The 20,921-nt window shown below is 42.2% G+C and overlaps 1 protein-coding gene across 1 annotated transcript in view; it reads right to left on the bottom strand.

Annotated features, from left to right (window-relative positions):
- Window positions 1–20,921, bottom strand: part of LOC145411924 (macrophage mannose receptor 1-like) — a 43,954-nt gene that overhangs the window by 8,165 nt on the left and 14,868 nt on the right. Inside the window, exons 9-17 of the mRNA XM_080281913.1 lie at window positions 19,567–19,683; window positions 16,812–16,960; window positions 14,712–14,826; window positions 13,858–13,970; window positions 12,010–12,144; window positions 10,674–10,842; window positions 7,885–8,011; window positions 4,528–4,649; window positions 3,123–3,284 (exon numbers count right to left, since the gene is read on the bottom strand). Of these exons, the coding sequence (XP_080138039.1) occupies window positions 3,123–3,284; window positions 4,528–4,649; window positions 7,885–8,011; window positions 10,674–10,842; window positions 12,010–12,144; window positions 13,858–13,970; window positions 14,712–14,826; window positions 16,812–16,960; window positions 19,567–19,683 (1,209 nt within the window). The remainder of the gene's footprint in view (window positions 1–3,122; window positions 3,285–4,527; window positions 4,650–7,884; window positions 8,012–10,673; window positions 10,843–12,009; window positions 12,145–13,857; window positions 13,971–14,711; window positions 14,827–16,811; window positions 16,961–19,566; window positions 19,684–20,921) is intronic.

Raw genomic sequence — 20,921 nt, 5'->3', positions numbered from 1 at the left:
TGATAGGAAGAAGTTCTGTAGTATGGCTGAGTGACATTCCAGTCATGAGCGCTACCAGATGCCCGTGTAGCACGAGGGAAGGCATGGAGAGGTGGCACCATGGACGCAACTTCGACTGAGCATTTGCCATAAAAATATCTGTAAAATAATGCAAGGGAGGCAACATTCCTTCTTACTTGTAGGGGAGGTAGTTTATTTGTAATGACAGGGTTGTTAATAATTCTAACAGCTTTGTTCTGAATTTTGTCTAGTTGTTTTAATGCAACCTCTCCACATCCGCTCCACAAGGGTGAGCAATATTCAAGCTGAGAGCGCACATGACTCTTATAAAATATAAAGCTCGTCAGTGAAGAAGTCACGGACTCTGTACTATAATCCAAGTTTCTTTGAGGCGGTTTTAGCAAGTGATCTAACATGAGAGGTCCAGCTGAGGGCATTGTTAAGCGAGACGCCGAGAATTTCAATACTTTTGGAAATGGGAATATTTGTAGCATTGAAGGTAATATACGATTCTGGCAATACCTGCCTATTAGTAAATTGTATATATTTAGTTTTACTAGTATTAAATGAGACAAGGTTGTTTTGTCCCCATTCACTGATCGTGGATAAGTCTTGATTTAAAGAGATGGCTGTACTGAGGTGAGAGTTAGAGATATCGGACTTTGCAAATGAATGTCTGAGTGTGAATGAACTATGAAGTGTTGAGCTCAAGCACTGTTAATCTGGCTTCACTCTTTGATTCCAGCTGTTTGAAACGTCCCAGGGATCGGGCGCCAATCGGTGAATAAAGACTGAATGTAGCTCAGACCACACTGAAGCGGGTCACGAGTAATTGTAAAATGGGAGAATGGACTGAATATCAAAATAAATTAGAATACGATAATAATATAAGACTTTAGCTTCTCCGGCCACGAGGAGCCAATAATATTACCAAGACAGACATGGTGCATACATACAAAGTGGTGAATATGTATGCAAAATGTGTAGTGGGTCGGAAATTACAAAACATGTGGCATCTTCATTCAAGGTACAGCATGAAGTGAATAAGACTGCCCAGTTTCATATATATTACTGTAAGCAGCAAACTTGTAGTGAGCGATGATTTGTAAATGAAGAAGGTAATGTTTTGGGTAAAGAAGCCGTGTAAGAACGTTTGTAAGGCGAACTGAACGTGTGTCAGCTTGTGGCGATATGTGTGTTGACTGTGTGGGCGCTGGCTAATGTCTGATGGTTTACTGCATTCTGCGAGTTGATCAAATCTCTGGGTCAGGCTTCGAAAACCCCAGTGAGCTGCTCATACCTCACTGCTTGGTTTCGGTAAACATACATTCCTATTTTTTTTTTTTGCATGCATTGATATATTTTTCTTATAGATTTAACATTTATAAGGACTACAGTAAGACAAAATATAATCTAACCTACTGTATATATAAAAACATTAAGTATACGGCAATTTGGATTAGTTCACCGGATGCCACTTACTTATAAGGCACATATACCAAATAATTTTGAAGTGGATTCCGATTAGTTTTAACCAAATTACAATAATCTATCGCAAATCCATGACAGAAGGCGTTTGCAGCATAGGACAGGCGACCGGGGACATACCAGCATAGGTCAAAGCCGTGTGTGTGACCTCTGCCACAAACCAAAATCGCTTTCACTCTCATTCCCCATCCTGGACGACCCCTCACTAACAAACTGTACGAGACAGTCTATTAGCCATTTACACCTACAACTTATTTTTACCCTTATTTTGAGTTATACACTAAATTCGCATGTGAATTTACCATACACAAGCTTTATCAGCAATATGTACTTCCTTATACTAGATCTTACAACTGTTTTCCTTCATTACACTTCACGGTTATTTTCAGCAGTTCAAGTTTCTGTCTTCTTTCTACACCGGCGAGGACGTTACATCTACAGTTGTTAACTGCACTAGGTCCTTCATTTACACAAGCTCTTACAACTACTGCCTTATTTACAGTCATTTTCACTTTTTTCTTCAGTTTAAGTTTCAGTAATTTTACTGCTGTTGAATACCTGATTTCTACGAGTGTCAACAGCACCAGATCCTATTACTGCTTCCAGGACTTAAATGGGCAAGTGAGGGCAGCTGTATATTGTGAGAGCAACACTGCAAGCTTCTTTGTCAGCCTGCAGCAGGTGGCCGACGTGGTGCTGCAGTGAGGGTGGCACACAGCAATGCGGCATCTTTGTACTGTATTGCACACACACGCATGCATTTTCTCTTGTTCTGACCAAGAAATGACCGATGATCGCGATGTTGAAGCCCTTGGTGGTGATGGCTGGGTGGGAGAGGCTGTTAGGATACTAGCTGTGCTGAGGATGGCTGTGGTTTCACTGGCTGTACAGATTGCATTGCCTTCCTTTTCCCCTTTTTGGCCTTAGCCTAAGCTTGACACTAGTTTTCCCAGTGCAGGAACTCTTGGTGAGTGTACGTGAGATATGGTGATGCAGATGGCTCAGAGTGTGAAAAGGATGGTGATATTGGGTGCTTAGGAGAGCATGATGGTAAGGATGTTTCTGTATCAATGGTGTTAACACCCCACAACGCTGACATGGCATACTCCTTTTCGCTAATTCCAGCAATCATATCACTCAAGTAAATACGAGATTATATATCCATTAGGAGCTTCTCTACAGCAATGTCACTCAGTCCACGCCCACACTCATATACCATGGGCTTCCGGATAGGCGAAGAAATAAGTATTTGTGAGCGAGCAGGGGAGGACGAATGTGAGTGATGCAACTTCATCGTGAGACAATGGGTGATCAACCATGCATGACCTATACCCAGCTGAGCCTCATGACATAGGTATTGGTGGCCTGTTCTCTTTCTTCGAGCACTGAGGGAATATTCTAGACTGTTACTTGCTTCCTTGACAGCAAAGAATTCGGAACTGTACTTATTTTGATCAATGACACCAGGCATAAGAGCTCCCCTCTGTAGGAGTCATTGATCAATGGCACATGGCAGTAAGGGGTTAAAATAATGTAACCAGCATACATGAGATTGCTTAGGTTTAATAGTCAATATAAATTCCTAATGCTCAAGTGCTACTATACGACCTAAACACGGAAATAAACGTACTTACTTTTATGAGCTTTGCAAACAGAAGGTCGAGCCAGTGAACAGGGAATATCGTTCCATCGTCCAGTGGCCACATCCATCTCAACACACTTCTCATGCCCTCCCGTCGGTTCATTCTCCCGCCAGTGTTCGTATACTAAGCCACTTCCATCACTCCAACCATAACCTGGGAATAAAACAGTGCGTCAGTATGGTAAAAACAGTAACAGCCAATCTCATATTACCCACTTCGAGGTGTTGTGGCTTAAGCTGGTTGATGTAGTACTTAACGTTTCAGAACATGAGACTTATTCACGCCCCAGGTGGCCTTTTGCGTTACAGAAAACCCCTGGCCACCCTTAGGATTCAATTTAAAGTCCATTCAGCATCAGAAGTCCTGTCGCCTCTCATCCTTTTCTCTCCATGCACAATGAAATCAGTTTGGTGAATTCGCAGCAACCAACACTTGACTTTATTTGGCCTCAGATAAATGTAGTGTCGTCTACTGCAAGTCCATCGCACTGATTTTAAAAATTCCGTGGAGAGAGAGGCAGGATAGGAGACAGGACTCTTGATACCGATTGTACATAAGCTACAACTCCTTCCAACCAGAGGGCTCAATCATCAGAACACCAGGTAGTCATCATTATCTGGAAGAAAATACAAGGTGCTGCATATACTCCATCTGCATTCTGAATATTGCAAGGAGCGAAGAGTCAACTGGGTTCACGGTCAGATGATGAAGCTGGTGCAATAACAACGATAATAATAACAATAACACCATATATATCAGACGACACGATTTAAAAACGAAAAACAAGAAGCGCACTCATACCCGCTGGTTCCTTATGCCTGGCAGTACATCACACTATTAGTACGAGTAGCAAAGGGAGGATAGGCCCTTGCAAGGAGGATGGAGAGGGTAGAATGGAGTGGGTAAAGGTACCCTTGTGGCCAACGGTAATCATCCACCATCCTTACCACCCCTCAGAGTCCAGCTAGTCCTACTGGGGTGGGAGTGGGGGTAGAGGAGGGGTGGGAAGAGTGTGGTGTATGATTACTCCATACCACAAGAATACATATGTACTTTTGGTATGGCAAGCAACACTACAGGGTACAGTCAAGGTCAAAGTTGTGTCGGAGAGTTGTGATGGAGGAAATACAGTTGGGATCAGAAGTTTTGTTACAGAATCGGCAATGGTTGACTGACTGACTCTTGTGACACAACCTTTGACAACAACTACCTATGTCTGATACAACTATTAACCTGACAATACAGTACCTCTAGCTGGCACAACTTATGGCCTCGACTGTATCTATAAAAAAAAAAAAAAAAAAAAAGTCCTAAAACCCTACAAGGATAATTATATATCTAATCAGGGTCACCAGTACGTACAAATATTCACACATAAACACAACAGCTTTCTTACTGTCTCTCTTGTGCAGAAGTCCAGTCCAGAATGAATCCTTAATGACATGAGCCAGCTGCTGAAGGAAATAGGTCTCCTGCTTTGAGTGGATTGACACCAGATCTGCATTTTCTCTCAGACATCTGTTTGTGATATAAGAAAGGATTAATTACTCCAACATACACAAGATGAAAAGCAAAAACAATACAATGCAATCAAAGAAATATTTGCAGCAGACATACACCCTAAGAAACAGGACGCAACACAACAAAGACACATCACCCAGACACTATTCCAACCTAACGACAGGGTGAGGTGGGATTAAGAAACAAGAAAATGTACAAAAATGTGAGAACTATCATCGGCATCCAAGAAAATGTACGAAAATGCGAGAACTATCAACTGCATGTCAGGGAAATGGCCCACACGATCGTCCACACATCATACAAGCCTCGGAATCCGGGCCCCACCTCAAAACCACTATATAACCCACGCCACAAAACTACACACACACACACACACACACACACAACAAGCAGAAACAAACTTCATCAAAAACCCTAACCTTTCACATTCAGAACTGCTTCTCCCTGGTGGATTGGGCCACGCCCACAACTCGAACAAGTTAAGCGCATTCACAGAGCTCATACCTCCGCCAATACCTATACCAGACAACTCAGACCACCACCAAAAATTAATCAACTCTTCCTTGGCCCATGACCCATATATCCACAATATTTCATTGAAATCCATCAAAACTTTTTCAGATACCTTGTGGACAAACAACTATACCAGTCCAGAACCGGAACTCGAACTCAGATTACAGCCAATATGTAATAAACTCTTCCTTGGTCCATGGACCATGTATCCACAAAAGTTCATTGAAATCATCAATAACTTTTTGAGATTTCTTGTGGACAGACAGACAGACAAACGGGTGTGAATACATAACCTCATCCAACCTGCTGGAAGAGGTATAGATATGTTTTTGTTGCATAAAAATCAATTAACCCAAGTTATGAGGAAAGAATAAGTCTCCCTGCCTACTATACTCCACACCAGTCAACTTCCTTTCTGGTCGTCCTCTAGCCTCTATTGTAGACGGCCGCCGTTCATCTCCTAGAGCTATCAAAAATGGTGTTCCTCAGGGCTCTCTCCTATCACCAGCTCTCTTCCTTCTATTCATCAATGACCTTCTAAGCTGCACTTCTAATCCTATCCGTTCATACGGTGATGACTGCACCTTTCATCTTTCCATCCGCTTCTCGCAGCGTCCATATCAGCAGTCACTTTAACAAACAAGGGATGAGACAATGACACACTTAATGTCTGACGTGGCTCATATCTCTGATTGGGGTAAAAGAATCTTTTTTAATGCGTCACAAACTCACTCTTTACATCTTTCGATTCGTCAAAATCTTTTGCAGGGGTACCCTCTAGTTTTTTACTGTATCCAACTCAATTCTGCATCATCTTTGAATATACTTGTGGTTTCATTCTCTAGGGAATTATCTCGGAAAGATAATATTACCTTTCTTGTAAAATCTGCTTCCAAATGATTAGATGTGTTAAGCCGACTCCATGTCTTCTTTACCCCTGCACAGTTGTTGACCTGATACACGGGTTTTACTAGCCCCTGTGTAAAGTACAACTCTCCTGTGTGGAAAGGCTCCCCACATAGAGCTGTTCTCAACAAGGTAGAGTCAAAGGCTTCTCGTCTCATTAACTCTCCTCCTCCTACTGGCTCCCTTCAACCTCCGTATCTTTGCCCCACTGTTGCATTTTTATCTCGTTGCTATTGCTACTTCTGTTGTCCCTGCTTCTCTGAACTGTCTGCTTGCATCCCTCTACCACTATGACGGGCACGTAGGACCCGTCTAGCAGGAAACTCTCATCCCATTTCTGTCCAGCTCTCTAATGCAAGAGTTAACCGTTACTCCAAGTTCTTCATGCATGCAACAGGTCAGCTTTGGAAATGTCTTCCTCTGTCTGTATTTCCTACTGCCGAGGACCTCCAGTCTTTCGAATGCAGTGTGCCCAGGCGTCTAGAAATGAACGAATCTTGAATTTGGCTCTCACTTGTTTTTATTTTTTCTTGGAGAGAACAGTCTTGCGGGCATCTAGCGTCTGGTTCCTTCTTCCTTGCATTAAAAAAAAAAAAAAAAAACTCAGTACAATAATCTCCATAAAGCAAGACTTATCTCAAGATCACTGAATGAGGACAAAATAACTTTCTCATTCAATGCTCAAGAAACCAAATATATCCAATGAACTAATAAACTGATACTGCCTGATTCCAACGCAACCAATATTCCTATCTCCAAAAGTAATGAAATCCTCGGTGTTTCGCTTAACAGTACCTTCAGTTGGATCTCACACGTTCGGGCACTTGCAAAAAACACCTCAAAGAAACTTGGTTTATTGTGCAGATTCCGCACTATCTTCACTGACGAGCAGTTAGCTGTAGTTTAGAAGAGTCAGTTGGACATGTGCGCTCTCAGCTCGAATACTGCTCACGCTTGCGGAGTGGATGTGGAAAGGTTACACTACAACAACTGGACAAAATTTAGAACAAAGCTATAAGAATAATAAATAACCTTGCAATTATAAAAGAACTTCCTCCTCAGCAAGCAAGACGGAATGTTGCCTAACTTGCATTATTAGGCTATACAGATACCTTTATGACAAATGCTCAAAGTTGCATCCATTGTGCCACCTCTCCACTCCTTCCCTTGTCATACACTGGCATCTGGTAGTGTTCATGACCTGACTATCACACTGTCAGATTGCAATACTTATATCTATCAGAATTACTGGGCTGCTTCTCTTTGAAATTCGCTTCCCCAGATTAGTTTCTCCCCAAATTTCAACCAACAGAAGTTCAAATCCAACTGTAACGGATTTTTTAAATGAATGGAAGACACCTGTAATCCGGTGTATGGATCTTTTTTTATGTTTTTTCTTCATCTGTTCAAAATCTGTAAAAAAAATATGGCCAATTAGAGACAACTGGAAGAAAGTGTTAATCTATGGATGAGTTGGCTGGCACGGGGTACAGTCCAAGCAACTCTATAATCTGACGACAATTGGCCATCAGCTGAGGTGAGTGGGGTGCAGGTTTTTGTCAGTCTCTTCTAAAGCTGCAAAAACCTGGCCAGGGAGAGCAAAAAATAATAACAATGACGTCAACAAATGATTCTTTCTTACCAGTGTTAGTTAACCTAGAAAAAGCCTCCTGTAATGAAAGGGTTACTGAAGGCTATTTAATACCCCTCTCCCCATTTCGAAAAAGTAGTTCCAAAGCTGCATAAATTCGTTTGAGAACTACAACAAAATAAATAGGTAAATAACATCTGATTCGGGTTTAATTTCTCTTACCCCATATTAGCATCCTTCCAAGGCCGCACCTCCTCCACAAGCATATAACAGAAGCTGCCGCCGAAATCGAACCATTCACGTGAGGGACACTTGCCCTCCACTGGGGTGTCTGGCGTGGGTATGCTCTCTGAAATGACAGGGACACTCGAGGTTTACATGGGAAGGATGTGGATACTATTGGATGGTGTAATTTTAAGTATACAAGGCCCGTAAGTGGTAGGTTCTGACAGTCCCTCATTGACCACTGGATATGTCTGGGTGATTTCCTGGTGAGTCACTCTTCAAGAACATATTATTATTATTATTAGTAGTAGTAGTATTAGTAGTAGTATTAGTAGTAGTAGTAGTGGTAGTAGTAATAGTAGTATAGTCCCGGCGTGTGACTCTGAGGTCATTCAAGAATCTTTCTCTTTCTACATCATCCAAGCCAGCCTGTGGAGCATATGCCGATATAGCCGAAATCATAAATATACCAAATACTATTCTCCATACTATAATACTTTCATTCACTCTCATTACATTCATTACATATTCCACTCATTTCTCCTCAACCAGTACACCCATACCACCACATCCATCTACACTTCCTTGCTACAACAGTTTATACCTACAGTCCCTCCCAGTAATCATTCTAGCTGATTCTCCCCTATACCTGACTCCTATACGCAACTGACATCCACCCCCCTCCGACTCATCGTCTCCACTGCTTCTCACAAGCTACCGTTCAGACTACCCACATTAAGCGACGCCCCTCTAAACCCCTTGGGTGATTTGATTTCCACAGCATGCTAGTTTTTCCATCTCTTATTTTTGTCATAACCAAGTAACATAAAAGAGTAGACAGACCACAAGCTCTGGCCACCGGCACAGCCTCAAGTCCAGGCATGAGACCTGGGACCCATAGCCCACCAGCAGTGGCCAGCGGTTGTGGCAGAGGCCTCAGGGCACCCTACCAAGACAGCTACATGGACACCTTCCAAGCATGCCTTGGCACCCTAACTGCCCTGACATTATACATCACTGATAGGGAAGCCTCCTGGTACGCTACTCCCAGGTTCAATGCCCTCTCAATCAGGTGGAAGCAGCAGCCTGGGAACTGCAATGCCCTGCACCATTTGGCACAGACTTGAGCCCATCCCATCCCGGTTCCAAAAGCTACGCTGGTGGAGCCCATGCCACGCTTCCCCTCAGATCCATAATGGGGGCAAAATGTTCTGGCCTCATGCCACTGGTGGCATCAACCCCTGTGATGCAGTGGGGTACATTTTATGGTATGTGAAGTGCATGCAGAGTAGGGCATGAGACAGATAAGTGTTTGGGAGGGTATGCTGGCTTACTTTTCGTGTTAGTGTCACACTGAAACAGGTCAGCAAAGAGGGATGGTCAGGATATCCTACTGGCTAGAAAAACAGAAACTCCAGCTCTCCCTATCAGCAGCATTCCCATCCTCCTCGGGAGCACCAACCAGATCAGCTGGTGCTACAGCCTACTCATGACAAGACATAAACAAAGAAAGAAAATTTGGTACTGGGAGAGTCTGGAAGGATTCAGAAACAGGGCAAATGTTACTGGAATATTCAGCTCTGACAAAAACTAAGAAAAAGGGGCTGGAGGGATGTATAGTGATCCCTTAGTTATTGCGCACTCGGCTTTTGCGTTTCTTTAACACTGCAAGGTGAAAATCTGCACTCCCACCACTATCGTGCATTTTCTGGCTTAAAAAGACATCGTTATCGCGCACCTAAGCTGGTTTCTGCCAACAAAGATGGTGCAATATCTGTGGTTTTTATGGCTCTGAGGGATTTATAGGCTCGAGCAGTTAATCCTAGGCGGTGAAGACTCTGAGACCACTAACTCTCCCTCCCTCTTAGCCTCAGAATAATTTACCTGAAGCTTCGCCCTGGTCTTTCTATGCTACCTGTTTCTTCCTTAGTGTGCCCTTTTCATCACCATCTCTTACCCTACCCATGCCTACGCGTGTTTTTTATACCTAACAATATGTATGTATTTAGTGGGACATAAGCTGCAGTAAAAGTGAAAATTTTGGGTATACAATTTGGGTGCCTGATACCAGTTAGGATAAATTCCATAGGTTCTGTGCTTTTGTTACCTCACAGTTTTGTTATTATGAACTGGCCTTGATATGAATTATGCACGATTACCAAGGGATCACTGTAAGACCATGAAAGGTTGCAGTTGTCCCTGTAACTGTAATGGAGAGAGAGAGAGAGAGAGAGAGAGAGAGAGCCTGCAAAGACAAAAATTACACAAACGCGTCTGGCATCCACAAGGTCTTTGGAATGACCAGGAGTACGGGAGACGGAGGGAAAATGACAAACCTAATTATAAAAAAGAAAAATAAACAAAACCTGCATGATATGGCTTTAGTTCTCTCTCAGCTTTTCAATCATCTAAATTTTCAGTACAATATGATCACCGGAACCCGAACAAAGCTGAATGAGACACCGACTCAGCATTTCGAAACCTCAATAATAGCCTGGACGTTAATGAAGCTCCTAAAAACTTCAAGGTGATGCACTCAGTATTTTGAAGCCTGCACAAGAACACTCCCTGTACCATAAGCCATAAAAATATAAATATCTGAAGGTTCGTTTACGATAAGTGATACTCCAACAGAATCAATACACTTAACTACTAAAGATTCGGTATTTCGACACATGAATTTGAAGCTTCGTTTTTCAGCAGCGCAGTTTTTTTTCTTCAAGTCCAAAATCCATATAGTTAATGAGCTGACATACTAAAACATATGATTAAGGAAATTCACTGACCATTTTGAAATCTGCACAAAAATGGCTTCGCTTCATCGCATCTTTCTGTGTACCAGAGTCCATCGGAGGCAGAGACCTTTGTGCATAGACGTTCATGGTGAGGTTGTTTGGCACCCCAGTTCGTGTACAGCGCTGACCAACCACTGGACCATCTGTACACTTCTTGATCCTGAAAAAAGAAAAAAAGTTTGAGGCTGTAAATCTTCTCCAGTTACATATTTTATTGTATTCTGTTTACTTCCCTATGGCTTTATAGAGTTTAGGAGGGACATTGAACTGGTGGAGAGGTCAACTAACTTCTTGAATCTGGTGACATTTGTTTCCTTATATTCTTGGTACCATCCGAGAGAGAGAGAGAGAGAGAGAGAGAGAGAGAGAGAGAGAGAGAGAGAGAACCTTTTCGCCTCCGTAAACAGAACCCAAACATTAGGGAGCAGAGAGGGTGCCACACTGCCCTTTCCATGTTTACTGATCTATTACGTCCTTCCTTTAGCTGTGACAGTAAGAAAGAACGAGAAGAGTAAGTGAGAAGAGATATCCAAGAGTGGGACGGCAGTAACAGGAGGAGGACAGAAGAGAGGAAATATGAGAGACGAATAGAAAAAGGAGGAGAGGGAGGAAAGGAAACGAAAAAGGCACTACCACTAGCTCAACCGTGGGAAAAAGAAATTAACCATTATTCTACAACTATTCTAAATTCACTAATAACCAAGGAGACTTTCTTAACACACTGTCTACAGCTCAATGAATTTTATGCAACCACGACTCAATATTCGAACTGTTAGAGTCTCTCAGTGCTGTCAGGTGGAAGCAATCTGATAATAATAATAATAATAATAATAATAATAATAATAATAATAATAAGAAGAAGAAGAAGAAGAAGAAGTATATAAGAAGACGAATAGCAATAATAAAACAACAACAATAATAATAATTATAATAATAATAATAATATGATGGGGTGAAGCAAGGTCCATCAGAGTGAACAAGAAAAAAATATGTATAGAACAGGAAACTAATTGAAGTGTACCCAGTTGAATGGGCCACACTCCCTTTCACTCATCATTCTAGCCCCTGGAATCTTGACTCCACCTCCACGCTTGATGCGCTTCATACAATAATAATAATAAAATGTTGTAGTAGTGGTAGTTGAAGAATATGGCTGTAGTAGTAGTAGTAGTAGAAGAAGAAGAATATGGTAGTAGTAGTAGTAGTAGTAAACAGTAGTAGTAGCAGTAGTAGCTGAAGTACTAGTAGTAGTAAATAGTAGTAGTAGTAAATAGTAGTAGTAGTAATAGTAGTTAGTAGTAGTAGTAGTATAAAGCCAGTATAATACCTGGTTATAGTGTAGACCAGTCCAAACATCTATAACTCCAGTCTCTAGCAACAACACCCACAGAGACGCAGCCTCTGACACTGAATTGGCTGAGGCAAGGTGACCGCCATCTAGTCTGCATACTGTTTCGCCTTCCTGTAATATGTAATAAAGTTGGGTTAAATTTGATCAGGTTATGCTAGGAATGAGAGACTGACGAGGAGAGTGTAAGTGAGTGAGGTGGAGGGGGAGGCCAAGGATGAGATGGAGGGATGGAGATGTTTATGAGAGAGGGGCGTGTGATCTGGAAGCAGAGCAGTGAAATGGCGAGGGACATGAAGGTGATTTGTTTGTGGCCACACTTTATGGGATTAAGGCGTCTGTCAATAGATAGATAGATAGTCAGGCTAGCCCTATTTGTCCCCTTGTCTCATCATTCTCTCTACTGTAGACACGGCTTCCCCATTCTAGAGTATGGCAAAGGTTAGGTCATGCATGTTCTGTTGGCTTGGAGCAGGTTAGGTTAGGAGAGGTTTGATGTTACTTAGGAGTGACGTCTTTCATACCTTAGTCTTTCTACCTCCAGACGCTTTGATTTAACTAAGGAAATCTCTCTTACACCAAAGTAATGAATGAAGGTTTTGTTAATAGCTCAGAGCCTCAAGGTGTGTGCTTGTATACCTCTACCTCTAACCTTTCCCATTTGAAAAGTTGTTCTAAAACTGAATAGATTTGCGTGGCGAGAGGAAGAATGAAGTAAAGAATATGTAGTGGCGGGGATAAATACTTCTGTTGCATGGTACTTGAAGCCCTTTCACGTGACTTTAGAAACGGACTCCCGTGGGAGTTGTTGTATGCTGATGATTTGGTGTTGATTGCAGAGAATGAAAGGGAGGCGGAGGAAAGGTTTAGGAAGTGGAAAGATGGTATGGGGCAAAAGGGTTTAAGGGTAAATGCAGATAAAACTAAAGTGATGATATCTAGGGTTGGTGGCGGTACTGTCAAAGACGAGGGAGAGTGGCCATGTGCAGTTTGCCACAAGGGCGTGGGAAGTAATTCCATCTTGTGCGGTGTGTGTGATAAATGGGTGCATAAGAGATGTAGTGGTATCAGAGGTAGACAGCGAGATAATACTGATTTTATGTGTACGGCGTGCCAGGGTGAGCAGATGGAGATTGTCAGACGTGAAAGGATTGAACTTGCTGGTGAATCTCTTGAGTGTGTGGAAGAGTTTTGTTATTTGGGAGACATGTTGAGTGCTGGAGGTGGGGCTGGAGCTAGCTCTGTGGCTAGGGTGAGAAATGGTTGGAAGAAGTTCAGGGAGCTCTTGCCTCTCCTGACATTGAGAGGGCTCTCCCTACGTGCTAAGGGGTCTTTGTATGCAGCATGTGTTAGGAGTGTAATGCTGTATGGCAGTGAGACCTGGGCAGTGAAGGAGGAAGACATTCGCCGGCTCAGACGTACAGAAATGACAATGATTAGGTGGATGTGCAGTGCGTCCCTGCGTCCAAGGCCTGGAGGGGCTGGGTTTACAATGGAAGAGTTGAGAGGTAGGATGGGACTGGAGTGTATTGGTGTTGTGATGAGGAGAGGTAGATTGAGGTGGTTTGGACATGTGGAGAGGATGGGGGATGATAATTGGGTGAGGAAGGTGAGAAGTGTTAATATTGGGGGTGGGGTTATGAGGGGTAGACCGAGAAAGACATGGGACGAGGTCATTAAGTGTGACCTTAGGGTTAAGGGACTGAACAGGGAGGCTGCAATGGATCGTGCAGCGTGGAAAGCCGCCATTAGGTGACCAAGGCCGACACATGCAAGCATGTTGAGGCCTTTAAAAACGAAAACGAAGACGAAACGTAACACCCTTACCTCCCAAGACGCAGGCGAGGTCACAACGCGGTAGCACTGTCCAGCAATATTGGTGTAGTTGATACCAGAAGCTTGGCAGGAGGGTCGAGGGATGGGGCTGGTAATGCTGGGATCTGTGGAATACATTAATTTTTTACTCTTACACATGTGCAGGAATGAAAGTTGGTCTACTATTCCACTATGCCTACACCACACTTGGGTCTGTCCGTCACACCAGTTACATTTCATATCAAAGAAAATCATATATATGCAGACAAACATGCCAAGCCTCTCTCAGCTTGGGGATATTAGCCAGCAGAGGACTTTGAGGTGCAGCAGAGGTGAAATAGCAGTCAAAGTATCCTCCTCAACTGTGCGTTAAATACAGATGGTTCCCAACACTGAGAGGTCCAGTTTGTAAGACAATACAGTACATCGAGTGGAAGTTATGAAAGTTACAAAAAACTCTTGGGGTTGCATAAAATCATCATCATCATCATCATCATCATCAATCTTTTCCCCACTTGATGGAGTGAGGTAAGATCCAGACACCTGAAAAATGAAAGCAAAAATAAATAAATAAATAAAAAAGGCATTCGAGAGTCGCATGCTAATCGCCCGCCAGAATATACTGTTGGAAAAGTCCAAAATTTTGGCCATATCTTGATACTCTGAAGGTTTCATGTTGATAGCGCAAGCCGTTCATGAGATGTAATGGAAACACACACACACACACACACACACACACACACACGAACTACAAAATAAGGCGCTGAACTATGCCAAAATTAGGTGCAAGATTACAGCAAGGAAGAAAACAACATCATGTAATAGCAAAAATGATGCAACACTGCGGCAAAGCGTATAATATTCACCTGTTGGCTGCTGACAGACATATCCTCGCTGCACTTGGCACTTGTGGTTGTTCCAGCGTCCCGCCTGGTGGAATGGCAGCATCTCCACGCAGTCCTCTGGTAGCACTTTCCAGCCCTTGGGATGGAGGAGTAGATTTAGAGCTGTATAATAAGTGGCTTTCAATTTTTCTCCCCCATCCCTTTTTTTATGCAAATATGAAAGATCCTAAAGCCAGAAACATGGAAAGTTGTTCATTCCAAAGCTAAACAACAAAGTCAAATTCAAAATCGTCCTTTTCGAGACGTCTGGACACATTGCGCTTAAAAACAGTGTGGATCATAGGTAAATACAGACTGTGGAAGGCAACTCTTAGAGATGACAATATACCTAGCATATCCCAGATCAATCTCCTCTCTTATGTGATTAATGAAAACAATGTCGATCCTAAAAACGACATAAATAACATGGAAAAGAATTTTAGAACACAACACACATGCCACCAGTTCCTTACCAATTATTACGCAGTGTGCACCTCAATATCCTCTTTTTAGTTAATGGGGCAAACGATGTAGATTTTAAAACGATATAACATACACCTGAATTCTGAGGTGTAATAAACAGAATAAGTCACTAAGGAAGAGAAGCTATGAAGCCTCCCATCCCACCATGAATACGGTCCTAAGATCCACGTCTTTCAACTGCACAAAGCCCATCTAAGACCTTTGATACGGCCTTCATTAACCCTTCACTACGTTCTATATATATTTTACTGATGCTGTTTCTGGATTGTTCTATATATTTTAGGAAAGACTTCTTATGTTAAAAGGGTTGATGAAGGCTGTTTCTAACCTCTCCAATTCGAAATCTCTCTCATGTGCTGTCTGTTTTCATACACGGTTTGGTACTACAGCTGGACGCCCTCACGTGGTGGCACTAATATAAACATGACAGTCAGGTGCCCAGTAATGCGATTGACAAACACCCCTTCCCTCCCTCCCTATCCCCCGAAAGGAGTCAGGTGAATAGAGGGCAAAAAGGACAGCTCAGCCAGCAGTCCACCATGTTCAAGTCCGTATGAGCCTGGGACAACAACACATTAATACACGGTGTCAAATTGCCCGCCAACTCACTGGACGCCAACCTTTTGCAGTCGGCTCCATTCACGTCCAGCAATGCACCACACTATCCCCTTTAATAAATCACTTAGTTTTTAGTGTTTGTAGCTCCTTCAGTGCAATATAATAAACTCTTCTTGCACTCCATTTCAAGCATACATTTTACTACTCTAGCCACGTTTCAAAAATTGTTTTCCGCCTCACACGCCCGAGAACTTTTCAACTTAGACGCTTCACACATTTTATAATTTCAGAAAGTTCTTTTTCTTAATTACAATGAAGCTTTTCCTTATGTATTTTTATTTTCTCCATCGCCGCTCTCCACATTCTGGTGTCGCTTCACCCCATATTTTTTGTCTTAACCCCCCCCCCCCAAAAAAAAAAAAAAAAAAATCCACTTCTCAGAGTGTTTCATGTACATTTTTCGTCACTGAGTTACACATGCATTTCTTCTGCAATGCATTTTCATCTCAACTGAAAATGCACAGCTTCTTGCATGATCAATGTGGACCCGAGGTAGAAAACTGATACAAAGTCGTTAGCGTGGCAAACTTTAAAAAGGCACCATTCAAAGTGCATAGAGAAGGATTGTATTTTTACCATCACACTTCCTTTGTTCACCACTGTATCCTAGGGTACAGTAAATTTGGCTTGCTTGTCGACAAAAAAATATGATCACTAAATTTTGTGCATATTTGTGGCGCTTTCACTATTTTAAAATGTATGCGTGGAGTGAATGTGAAGTGGGAGATGAAGTGAGACAATGTAAACACGTATATAAAGGTGTCAGCTGTTTAATGAAGCGAGAGTATGCTGATGCTTTGCTGTTTACTAAATTTATCTTCGGCTGCCACCAAGAAATGTGGACAATTGACCATGCAATAAAGAAATGATGCACAATTTATAGTGTCATCATTGTACAATATCCAGTGTACTAAGCACAACTATGAAGCATACCTACATTGCTTGACGCCAGGGATTATAATCAGTAGAAGAAATACTCACTGGGTTAAGAATGCTTCCAGAAGGTTCACCCACAGCCCAGTTGGTGTAGGTCATGGGGGTCTGATCCATCCAGTAGAATTTCGCTCTGTGTTTACGAAGCCCCAGCCACACCGAGTCGTTCATTGCACCCATCGCACTGGTTAAATACACTGTGGGGGAGAAAGTAATTGTTTTAACCCTTTCACTGCTGTTGACATCAACTGAAGACGCAAGCTTAGACTGCTGATGATAGTGACTGATGCACTGGGCTCAGACTGTCAGTCGTATTTATCAATGCAACAAGCTTAGACTACCGATGGCATCAGTCGGGACAAACCTATCAAAATCTGCATGATAAACCATAAAAAAATTTTCTTATTTCCACACAGACACCTAAAACTTTAGTAGACTACTATGTATGACAATGGCAGGGCATTTATCTCAGCTGCCTGTACACCTGGGGCTAAGACACTATTATAGTAAATGTGTGTGTGTGGAGGAGTAAATTGGGAGTGTGTCGTCCTGTCTCGGCTACTCCCCTTTTGGAGGGAGAAGCAGCCTAGGAATATAGATAAACCTTTGCACTGACATTGGTCTTGTCAACTGTATATGTTTTTCTATAGATATATCTCATAGTTTTTTTTTCTGTCACCAATGCCCAATTAAAAAAAAAATTACGAGGATCCCTCCTAATTAACTTCGCCAAACTACAGCAATCCATGCAGTTGGGTACTGGGATTTCATGGCCGTCATACAGGAGGGAGGGGGGTTCAACCCCCCATTTGGAATGAATTAAAAACACTAATGAAAATAATACTAAAAATGCAACTCATTAAATTAAATCCTAAGGATGTTGCAAGATAGAAAAATAACAGAAAAGGTTAAAAAGTTCTACAAAATATAAGAATGAATGAATAGGATGGTTCACATTTTCCCAAAAGCTGCCAATCTTCACGTAATAACTTAATTTGAAAAATAAAAACGCGGTCAACTACACTAATATTTTGTAAGTGTTTCCTTTATCACTTTGTGAATAGAGTATGCTATGAAAAAAGTCTTTTTTTTCAACCCCCCCCCAACTTTCAAAACTCCTGCACACAGCGCTGTCGGATTTCTGTTGTTAATTGCAAGTCCGCCAGACCTCAAACCAATAATCTTATGTAAAAAAAAAAAAAAAAAAATCAATAGAGAAATGTTCTGAAAATCCATGACAACTAGGACTGGAGGGAAAGTTTTGTAATAAGGTGTTCAGTAACACAAGGGTTATGATTTTCTGGCCTACATCTGGGTTATAATCGCCTTTTCTATTATATCCAGCTTGGACTCATATATATATATATATATATATATATATATATATATATATATATATATATATATATATATCGTTTCGTTTTTAAGGCTCCAACATGCTTGCATGCGTCAGCCTTGGTCACCTAATGGCGGCTCTCCGTGTTACTCAATCTCTGGCAGTTTCCCTATTCAGTCCCTTATCCCTGAGGTCATACTAATGACCTCGACCCAGATTTTTTTTTTTTTTTTCGGCCTGCCTCTCCCAACCCTACCCCCGACGTTCACACGTCTCACCTTCCGCACCCACATGCCATCTTCCATCCTGTCAACATGCCCAAACCATCTCAGTCTTCCCCTCCTCATCACAACAATATGCTCCAGTCTCTACCTTGCTCTCAACTTTTTCAATCGTAAACCTACACCCCCTGAACTCGCATTCAAGCACGCACTACACATCCATCTGATCATTATCATTTCTGTATGTTTAAGCCAACGCATGTCCTCTTTCTTTACTACCCAGGTCTTACTACCACACGGCATTACACTCCTATTACGTGTCGCATACAAGATCCTTTAGCACAGAGGGAGAGACCTCTCAATGCCGGGAGAGGCAACAGCTTGCTGAACTTCCTCCAACCACTCCATACCCTCCGGTCCCGGTCTCCTCTCCAGCACATCTCCTCCAGTTAACAAAACCCCTCCATACACTCAAGAGACTCACAGCAAGATCAATCTTTTCACGCCTGACAATCTTTACACGCTCTCCCCGACACACGGCACAAACGAAATCAGCATTATCTCATCGTCTAGCTATAATAACACTACATCTCTTATCTATCTATCTATCTATAGCCCGACGCCCTAATCCCGCAAAGGGTGGCCGCAGGCAAAACGCCCCCTAGTCGCTGTCACCCACCATTTGACTACCCTCCTCCCAGCTCACTCCCCCCTCCTTCATATACCTTCATATCCCACTCTTGTGGCAAACCGCACATGGTCACTCTCCCTCCGCTTTGACAGTACCACCACCAGCCCTAGATATCATCACTTAGGTTTTCACTACATTTACTCTCAAAACCTTGTACCCCATTCCGTCTCTTCACTTCCTAAATGGAATATGTAAGCGCACTTTAGTACTTGGGTAGTCTGATGAGTGAAGATGGAAATTTGGAGGGTGAAGTGCTTGGAAGGGTTCAACAGGAAGGAAACGTTGCTGGTCCGTTGAAAGCAATAATAAGAAATATGGAAGTGAACATGGAAGTAAAAAAAAAAATAATCATTTCGGCTTCATTTTAAGTTTGTAGTACGGAGGTATATAATTCTGTCTAGCCCCCCCCCCCAAAAAAAAAAGTTGAAAATTACAAGCCTGTATATATACTAACATATACGAGCATAATTATAAGTCATCATCATAATCTCACGCACCTTGTCCTTCAGCAAAGTGAACACTGCCACCTCCCCCTTCTCTCTCTCTCTCTCTCACCTTGTTCTTCAGCAGAGTGAACACTGGCCAGGTTCCCGTGTTCACTCAGGTTCTTGCAGGCGGCAATTGCAGACTCAAAATCTAAGTTCTCCTCGAAGATTTTGTAGCATTTCGTTCCTGTATGAAAGACAACTGCAGTCAGTTTGTATCAGAGCAGTAAGCCTTAGTTACCATACTATTAAGCCGGCCCCTCCAGCTGACAGTTTCGGCAAAAATAGAACACACACACACACACACACACACACACACACACACACACACACACACACACACACACACCACTGGGAATAAAATAGGTAAATGAAAATTAAGGTGAAGGCAAAGACGGAACGGAAGAATGGAAGGGAATAGCGGAGAAAGCAAGCAGATAAATATTACAGGAGACGGTGGTGGGTGATGAGATACAGTAGGAGGCAATGAAGTACTGAAGCTGATGGCCACACTACAGTATTTCTCTCTCATCCTCGCTTTCATTACCAGCTAAATAAGTTTCATTACAAAAGCTTATACATAACTAAATGTTCTTAACTGTACTGCTGTCCATCACATATGCTCTATCATCTCAATTGTTAAGCTGTAAGTGTAGTAGGTCAAATATTCTCCTTCCTCACCCAAACTTCCACCCTCAGTACACAGGCCACACATCCCTGATAAAACAGTACACCATCATCAGAAATTTCAGCATGTGCTCTGGTTTAGTTAGGAAAGAGGGAACTGTTTTTGCAATGTATAATTAATAAACTCATGTTGATTTCAAAATGACCTAAACACAGCCTTAAACTCTCGCACTGTCACACAAACACAGTACATTGTGCACCCCACTTCTGCATCCCTCGTCTCCCTTACATTCTCCTTTTATCAATCACATTGCAACCTTCCTTAAATGATCAGTAATTACGATTTTTTATTAGTCGAGCGAGCGAAGCGAGCGAGAACATTATACTTCAGCTGAAATTTGGTGTATAAAATTCTCGACATACAAAATTTTCCAGCATGATGAGCACCAAAACCTCACTTCCTTCTCAGTTATTGAACCACACCATCTTGGAACTCATGAAAACTGCCTTCCAATGGTACCCGAGTTTTCCCCCACCAAAAGAACCAAATACAGTTGAAAAATGTCAAAAAACAAAACAAAAAAAGCTGGACAAGTATATATATATAAAAGTTATGTTTAACAAGAAAATGGTAGAGTCTGCTACCTGGAATACTTAACCCATTCACTACACAAGGTCTTGAACCAAATTTCTTGGGGTAGCCATCTTAAGGATTCCTGGAGACTGCTTCTAGCCTCCTCACTATCAAAGGACATTCCAAATCACAATAAACTGGCACGGGTGTTAGCAGGATAAAGG

This window comes from Coenobita brevimanus, chromosome 1 (genome assembly GCF_032717465.1).
Source record: "Coenobita brevimanus isolate Jiangsu-jjx chromosome 1, ASM3271746v2, whole genome shotgun sequence".
Lineage (NCBI taxonomy): Eukaryota > Metazoa > Arthropoda > Malacostraca > Decapoda > Coenobitidae > Coenobita > Coenobita brevimanus.
The sequence above is the reverse complement of the archived record's forward strand: the minus strand, read 5'-3'. Positions and strand labels throughout refer to the sequence as shown.